This window comes from Austrofundulus limnaeus, unplaced genomic scaffold, assembly GCF_001266775.1.
Source record: "Austrofundulus limnaeus strain Quisiro unplaced genomic scaffold, Austrofundulus_limnaeus-1.0 Scaffold94, whole genome shotgun sequence".
NCBI lineage: Eukaryota > Metazoa > Chordata > Actinopteri > Cyprinodontiformes > Rivulidae > Austrofundulus > Austrofundulus limnaeus.
The window spans coordinates 54,111-63,014 of record NW_013952496.1 but is presented as its reverse complement, the minus strand read 5'-3'; the positions used below and the strand labels follow the sequence as shown (position 1 = coordinate 63,014).

Here is an 8,904-nt window from a genome sequence, read left to right as displayed (position 1 = left end):
CTTGTAAGCGTTAGAATGAAGAACATGCTAAACTTGTACAAAGAAATTTCAGCACATACAACAATTTTAGTTTTTTTTCCCACTTTTCCTTATCATGGTTTCAAGTATATCATTTCATTAATAATGTGGCACCAGAGTCAGAGTACAACAATCAATTTTTTAAAATAAATATAACTGATAAAATAACAGATGTGCAATAATATACACTTGAATGTATTTTTGACCTCAGAACTGCCCATATTCAGCATCACATGCAATCTGTAAAATGATTAAATTGAAACTTATTTTTTTGAAAAAGTATTTATTTTCAGACCAGGTTGTGCTTTAGGTCTATGTTACAAATTCTTACAGTAAATGCAGTATGCCTTTTTAACAACAGCCGTTTCCCAAATCCTCCAAATGGTACATTTTTATGTAAAATACACAGTACATACATACATTAATGTACATAAAACTCTAAGAATGCACTCAAAGCATTAGAGTGGAATAAAAAAGCATTGTAATGTGATCAAAGATCAACAAAAAAATTTTATGGAGTGAAATCAGGACTAACTGGTTGCATGAACCAAAAGTACTTGACTAACATGAAATAAAGGTATTACAGGTTGCATAGAATTGTTTTCAATCTCAAAATAAAACTGCATAAAACCCCAACATATTTAAAACAGACAAAAGAAAACGTAGTGTTTATAATAGCAAGAAGAGGTATTCAGATTCTGTGCCTTGATATGAGAAAAAAAGCACAAGTAAACATAAAGCTTGTTGAAAGTTTTACAATATTTACACAGTATTTGAGAAACATGGTATTCATATAATAACCATGTTATGTAAAAAAAGACAGGAGAGAGGAATACATAAATGATTTATGAAAAAAATCAATGCACTGAAAAATAACTTAATTTTAATACTAAAAATCTTATAGAGAATTCTCACAAAAATAACACAAATACATAATAAAACATTTTTCCCTTTATGTGAAATGTGATTACAAATAATTAAAAGCATTGCTGTGAAAGGAATTTACTATAATGGTTTTCTCTACAGAGCTGCACAAGTCAACACTCAAACAAAGTGTACAAATTCTTTTATCAAGTGTGAAAATGGTTCTTCTGGGAAATAGTTGATTTTGAACCTTTTTACTATGTTACTCTGTACACTGCAGACCAGCTGTCTTTAAAGTTGCTTCAATAATAATCTTCTTACAAAATGGTTTCTCTCTTCTGATTTGATCTAGTGCTACGTGTCAATCATAAAAGCTTGAAATCATACATTGTTTTAACAACTAGATATTAGGAAGAAAAAGTCACAATAACAGTTAAGCGACTGATAAATACTTGGAAATACAGTAAGATGCAGCCTGGTTGAAACACAGCAGATTAGACGCAGTTCCACAAATTCAGTTCAAATCATTTAAACTTTTCAGAATACAATAATTATATGCATGCAAAACATAAAAAAACAGCAATTTCCATTCAAATGATTTTTCTTTCATTTGAATACACGATTTACTGATCACACAGGACAAACATTTTACAATAATAATAATTAAAAAAAATCCTCAGAATCCTGGGAACTTCTTAGGCACACACCGAAACTAAAGACAACTAAATCTTGACGACAAAGAGATACACTTTCTCAGTGAAAGCAAATTAGTGTCTTGGTGCGCCTAAATGTACAAAGTCTGTTTAATAACTACAGCAGTAAGCAAAAACTATCCATCTTCTCTCGACCTAATCAGCAAAACAGCCAATGCCATTCAAGTTAAGAGGAATCTCCTGTAGCACCTTTGGAAACAAAACAACACCCTTTGTTTTGGATCGGTTGGCAACAAAAGCCGATCAATAACAGAAAGTGCGAGCTGACAGCTTGACAAGTGCCTTGTAACAGCTGCTAACACTCACTGTCCATCTCCTGCTTAAGGTCCAAATCACCCCCTGGCTTTGGAAGTGCTGCAGTATTTCAAGTAGTTTTTCTGAATAGTGTCTAGGCTCTAGCAGTTCACACAGTCCTTTTTTTTTCTTTTTTGAATTTCAGCTAAATATGAGGCACTTGCAAAATAAAAGGATCAGATAATCTCTCAATCAGTAGTCGGTTAGACCTCAGAACTGTCTGTGCTGCCGAGGCCTTGAGTCACCATGGGCTCAGAGCTGTTAGAGTTAGTGGGCACTTCTTTCTTCCCTTGCTTGGCTCGTACCAGTAACACCACTAAAATGATAAGGAGCACAGTGAGGAGCAGTCCAACAAACACGCCGATGATTAACACCAGTACGTTGTCGCTGTCTTTTCGGTTGACCGCACTGGGGATGTTTTTTTCTGTGAAAACTTCCCCGCCCGGGCTCGTCCTCCGCTGACTGCTGCGGTCCAGAGCGATGTGCAGGATGTTGGTGCCACGGTTGTTGTTCTCACCGATCTTCGTTACTATGTCTGGCACGTCGTCGACTGATCTTCGGGCGCGAAGCTGACCCTTTTGAAGCGGATTCAAGTGCTGGCTCAACACATGATACTCCAGGCTTCTTTTCCCGATGCCACGATTAGAATTGTCCCGGGAACGGACGGTGTAGATGGCATGGATGTACCATTCTCTCCCCGCAGCCACCTGGCAAGAACAAAAGACCCCATAATGGTTTGTCTGTCTGTTTATGTTGGGGGTGGGGGGCAGAGGTGGCTACCAACTGGACAGAATATCTCACAGAATTCATTGCTGGAATATTTTATCTGTTTCTAAGCCTTTGTAAAACCACTAGATGTCACAGTGGAGCAGTAGATTCAAACTCCAAACTGGGATGAGTTTGTTTACACGTACTGTTTAATATCACCACTTGTACTCAGGCTTCCATTTATATCAGTGGTTGGGGTTGAGAACCCTCTGTGAAAGACCCTAGGTCCTGTCTTGCTGCTGAAGCCAGCTCATTTTTCATCAGTGTGCTGAGCAAACCCAGGCAGGCATTAAGGTGTTCATTTTAAACTGGGAACACATAAGTCAACTAAAATCCCTCTGCTTTCAAATGACTTTTGAATTTTCATTTTCTTTTTGTACTTTTTGGATGGATGAAAGATAAAAAAAATATTGCTGCAAACTCAATAAACGTAGAAAGTAAGTGCTAAGTTTTTATTTGGTTACATAGAAACTAACTAAACTCAATGAAATAACCCCATTTTAAACAAAATGTGTTCGGTCGATACGCAATTTTGTACAAGAACAGAAAAAGCTTTCACACCAGTGAAGGACACCTCCTGCCTGTGGACCAAATGATTCTTTTTCCTCTAAAGCCAAAAAACACACTCGGTGACTAGAAGCAGCAATCTGGACACGATAAAAGGCTGAAGCTGTGAGTCATGCTCTGTGATCCAAGGCCATTAGAAACCAGCTAACATGGAGACAGGATTACTCACTCACAGCAAACTTTCTGCTGAGACATAGAAACTAGCTGGTCAGTGAATCTATTTTTCCACCTTGTTAAAACAAAAAACAAAACCTTCACTTTATAAAACCTCCAAAAATATTACCAAATCGTAATTATTGATATTCATACTGTTCGTGCAGAAGATTTTCATGATCATACTTGTTTCAGAAAACAGAACAAATCTGATTTACAAGTAGCCAAATAAAACCTTCATAAAAGGCCACAGGATTTTATTGATATATGAGTGAATAATAAGAGTGCGTACACTGAATATGCTTACCATATTTAACCTTTTTACTGACCTGAAACAAAGCAGTAGAATCTATTCTGAAACCATCTGCTCCAGGTTGTCTCACTAAAGGTAATGCACCGGGGTCATCCACTGCCAGGAAAGCATTAAAGTTTATATCGCCAAATGAGCGGGCCTGGGTCTCCGGTTGAGCCTTATCCTGGAGTGACAGAATCACAGAAAAAAAGAATATAGAGGTTTGAACAGAACCGAAGCACAGAACTATTACTTTATTACTTACAATGATTTTGAATCTGTAGAGTAGAGACGGAGCGTCAGCCAGACAGCCAAACTCAAAGTTGCCGGGGTTGTATTTTGGAACATACCCATCAGCTCCTGTACACAGGAAGACTTTCTCTATGTTGCAAAAAAAGGAGTCACCCAAGTTTTGCACTGGATCCACCATCACTCTGCCATAAATAGTGTCGCCTGATACAAGAGAAACAGATTTTTAATGAATGAAAAACGTGAAATTGTAAAGTTTTTCAAAACTTTGCTAAAACATGTTGAATTCTTGCTTTCTTAATTTACTGGCTTAGAAAGATGATGCAAAGGAAGCCAAAAAAGACACTTCACAGAGGCCTTATTTTATTTTCTATTTATTTCACAGAGATAGAAAATGAACGAGAAAGGATCTGCTAAGTCAACAAAAACAAAATGCACACAGCGATTTATTTTTGATCAAAATAAGGGAAAGACATTCAGAGCGCTAAGCTAAGCAGCAAAAAACAAGAAAACATCTGTTTGATTTCCATTACTTTTGGAACGCTGTGTTTTTGTTGTACTTTACCTTGTGAGAAGGCAGTGTCGCTCTCCTGTCCAAAGCCCATGGAACCGTCTGAGAGCCAGAGCGTCCGTTTGGAGAGTAAGATCATCTGTGTGTTTAAACTGAACTCAGCAGCCACTGGATCACTGACCTACAATCACATGGAGGTATTAACAAAGTAAGGAAAAAAAACACACAAAGATGTGAGAAAGATTTACTTCATGCTAGAGAATCCTCTTATGCTGAAAAGTCGTTTTAGTCAAAACCTTGTAAGATCATTTGTATGATCTTATGTAACACAGAGTTTTTCAACTATGCTAGCACTCAGTCAGTGTGTTGAGGGGGATTCTAAGCTACTATCACACCAAACTCGACCTGAAAGGAGACTCTGGGAAAGAGCCAGGAGACACTGGAGAGAATACCGTATTTATTTGTGTACAATACGATCTCATGTATAATACGACCCCCCCTTTTTTGAGCTTAAAAAGCATAAAAAATTAATCCTCAAACTACCTCCAATTTCATACAGACATCAAGATTTTTCAGCCTTTGCAGTCTTTATACATATCAGTAAAATGATCATTGGACTGTTCATTTTATTTTAACAACATATGTACTAAAAGGTATTTAGACAACAAATATATACAGTATCAGCTGTAGCAGAATCATATGAATTCTGGCATTTTACACATAGTCCACCAGGATGCTCTAACACAAAAGTCAGAGACTTCACAAGAGATTTGGGCCATCTTGTGGGGGAAAAGCAGATTACTTCCTACTCGCAAGCGCCCCCTCTGGTGGGGAAACGTTTTTCTGGGATACAAACTTTTTCAGAACACCGGTAGGTGGCCGCCATTACAGACGAACATGTGTTTGTTGTTGTTCGAGGAGCGGCCCGGTTACACACTAATGTCATTAATTTGCTATCATTACTAAGGTGCAGGAATACTCCCCCACCCCACACACTTTTTTTCACATCATGTCGCCTGCCTGGATTATTATCTCGCTCTGAAGCACAGAGGAGTGTCAGAGGTAAGCTTGTTTCAACTGCTTTTTACAACACGGTTTCATTTCCGGACTGGATGAAGCCAATATTTCAGTTAAAATACATAAGTAAAAATATTTATCCAAGTATAATACTACCCCCCAACTTTATGGATGATTTTATGGATTAAATTTTACGTATTATACTTGAATAAATACGGTATGTCACTCAGCTGGTGAAGAGGTGGATGAGGAAAGAGATTTCTGAGCCTCCACGCTCAAGCTGCTGCCCCACAGATAATTGTTGGTTGGTTGGATGGATTTTGTCATGACCTTGAATGTCTTTGATGCTTGGGTGATTGAATATTTGATCAGCTCAAGAACAAGTATAATACAGTTGAAAGCAGAAATCTGAAAGAGAAACTTCATTTTTGAAAGAACCCAGAGCTCATCTAGTTTTAGCCCGTCGCTGTCCGGTTGTTAGCGATGTTTATACGTCTGCTTTGTGCTTCCTGCATGCCCCCCGCACCCCCGCCCCGTTAGTCTAATTTAGATGCAGCTCATCTCCGTTCTTTCCCCAGCCTCTCCCTGTATGAACAGATTTTCTTTGTTAAATTAAATAAATTAGACACAGATGCTGTGGTTGTCAGGCTTTGTCACATGTTTTAGATTCACAGGGGCTTTATGAATGAATGATTTGCCAAGAATGTTCAAAATCATATTCACCATCAAAAACAAATACAACGCATGCCATGCAAAAACAAACAAACTGGGTGTAATAGAACACATGTACCTGATTTTACCATATTATTTATTTTTATAATAAGGTAAATTTACCTGCTGAAAGCGAATATCCAGGTCGAAGGTGAGCGGCTCTCTGGGACTGCAGACCAGAGGGATGTTGTACTCCAGGTTTGGAGGAGACGTACAGGGGATCAGTTTCACTGTGTAGACGCCTGAATAATCACGCACCTGGCAAAAGAAATTGCATTTAGAAGGAACCAGTCACAAAAAAATAATCAAAAGAAAAAGAAAATAATTCAACTATTTCTCGTGATAAAAATAGAAGTTTCCTTACGGCAAAATCCGAGCTGAACGTCCACTGTTGAATAGGCTGATTGTAGGTTGGCTCACTCCTCACAAGGCTGAGGTTAAAGGTTAAACCGGGGTGGTCCGGACACATGACCATGGAAGTGAGTAATGTGGCTGATAAAACAAACAGAGCAAAAAAAAAAAAGAAAAAGAAATTTAAAGCAGAACATAACACGACCCCAACAACTAACATGTATTTAATTCTGTTGCTTTTTTGCGTTTGTTTCAGTCTAATATGGTACACTATAAATCAAAATCATACATGTTTATTCTAGACTCCACAACTTCAAAATGACAAACTGTACCTGGGTGATCGAACACGAACAGGCCTCTGAATCGAGCCTCTGTGCGGAAGTTAACTACCAGTTGTCCCTGGGTATTTATACGCATGCTGGTTGGGTAAAGAGCACCTGCAAAGACAGCGACAGACCATTCAGATCTGGTGACTCAGTAAACACAAAAACACCCAACAGAACCGCCACTGAAACCTGCCTTGTAGTTCAGCCTCTGACGGACTACCGATCCCATCCCTCCATAAGATGGCAGTGTCGTACACAAAAGTGAGTCTCAACTCTGTCTGTAAGTCAAAGTGCTGCCATCCTCCTGCTCCCACGGGGGAATGAAACACATAGGACATATGCAGTGGAACTCTGAGGGTCACAAAAGACTGGACCAGATTCAGCACCTGCAATGAAAACAGCATGATGTGTGAATTCAGACTAAACTTATTTTATTCACTTATTTTGTTGCTTTCAAAAATTAGGACACAATAATAATTACAAAAAAACCTGGATGCAATAAGAATGCAATATTTTAATACACACTATAGAACTGCTCTCATCTGATTTATGTTTGGAGTTGACTCAACCAAGTCAACAGATTAAGCAAATATTTAAAACTTTACTTAACTTAAAGCACATTTCACACAATTTATCACACTTTGTGCCAACAATTACTTGTAGTTCTCCTCATGATTTCTAGCTAACATTTTTGAGTATTCAGCACAGGATTCATGGTCTCCAACTATTACAGATGAAATACTGCATATTAACCTAACAATCAGTTTCAACTCTGCAAATGGAAAAAAAAAATGTGTGTGTTATGATAAGTGTTTCATTCTCTCTTAAAAAGGTCCAAGTCCTCTTTGGTATCTGCACTTTCCTCTGACCTGACAGAAATACCTGCCTGCACCGGCTTTGTGTTCATGTGGAGACGTGCCTTCGCCTCTGGGCACTGAGAGCTGAGGCAAATGATTTGCTGAATGGCCTTCTGACACAGCCTGCTGGGCTCTAATAGATTCCTGTGGTCTTGTTAAGCTGTGCACGAAGACTTGCACTGTGACATGACACTAGTCTTGGACTACACTAAGCTGTCTCCAATCAGCCGGCCTACCTACTTTGAGAAGCACTTGGGTCACAGGGCACCCACAAACAAAGGCTGTTCCTTTTTCTGTTGATCCACTCCTACAGATCCTGAAAATAAAACTGAGGAACTTCTTTCATTTTTTTTTTGAACAGGCTGATTAAAAAAGTCTGCCTACTTATTATTAATTTGACCAAAATATCGCTGCGGTTGTAACTTAATGAAAAAAAAAAGAAAGTCAGCATGTTCATCTTTTATTGTGTAGTAGATGTTTGGCTGAAGCAGTTTATTTAATTGACAGCAGACTTGTCAAGACAAGTGTATTCATTCTTACATTATGTGGCTAGAGTCAACACATTTCAATTTTTTGATGGATACTTCTCTCACCTTCCTGATGCCGTTGTTATTAAAACAAACCTGAAGCTATGTAAAACGAGAAACTCATATTATAATAAGAAAATCAATTTATATGAAAACTTCTGCCGGGAGAAGAAAATATATTCATCTGTGCTTTCAAATTGAATTAATAATTCTCAGCGGGGACTAGGTAAAGTTTTCACCATGACGTGCCCTCATGAATTCTTCTGGACCTTCTTTATCAACTTTCTACCTTAATTAACTCAATGTGAACAAAGGACACGTTTCCAAGGTGAATGCAAATGTTAAGGGTTGTAAGGCATGTGTGCCAGAAGGCCGGGGGGAGATTTAAGATTTCTCCACCCTCCAGCACTGAGTGTAACATACTGCAAAAAGAACAAATAAAGACTTTTTTTTTTCAGATTATATTGTCTTACCACTTTGACAAGTGTTGGATTAGACACTACATTCATAGCATGAGTCTACACATAAATATAGATGCAATCTTTACAGGTTAATAGGTGCTTTAGAACAGTGTTTCCCAAAGTTGGGGTTGGGACCCAAAGTGGGGTCCCGAAACATCAAGTTGGGGTCCTGAAAAGATTTTCTGAATTAATTACATTTTTGCCTTAGTTGTTACAAAGGAGTGA

General features: G+C 38.2%; 1 protein-coding gene across 1 annotated transcript in view; it reads right to left on the bottom strand.

The window, feature by feature from the left end:
* Positions 1–284: 284 nt before the first annotated feature.
* LOC106520551 (FRAS1-related extracellular matrix protein 2) overlaps positions 285–8,904 on the bottom strand; it is a gene marked incomplete at its 5' end in the record, with an annotated part of 11,511 nt that continues 2,891 nt past the window's right edge. The window contains 8 exon segments of the mRNA XM_014012724.1: positions 285–2,596; positions 3,707–3,853; positions 3,935–4,122; positions 4,484–4,610; positions 6,281–6,415; positions 6,522–6,649; positions 6,841–6,945; positions 7,028–7,220. Of these exon segments, the coding sequence (XP_013868178.1) occupies positions 2,093–2,596; positions 3,707–3,853; positions 3,935–4,122; positions 4,484–4,610; positions 6,281–6,415; positions 6,522–6,649; positions 6,841–6,945; positions 7,028–7,220 (1,527 nt within the window).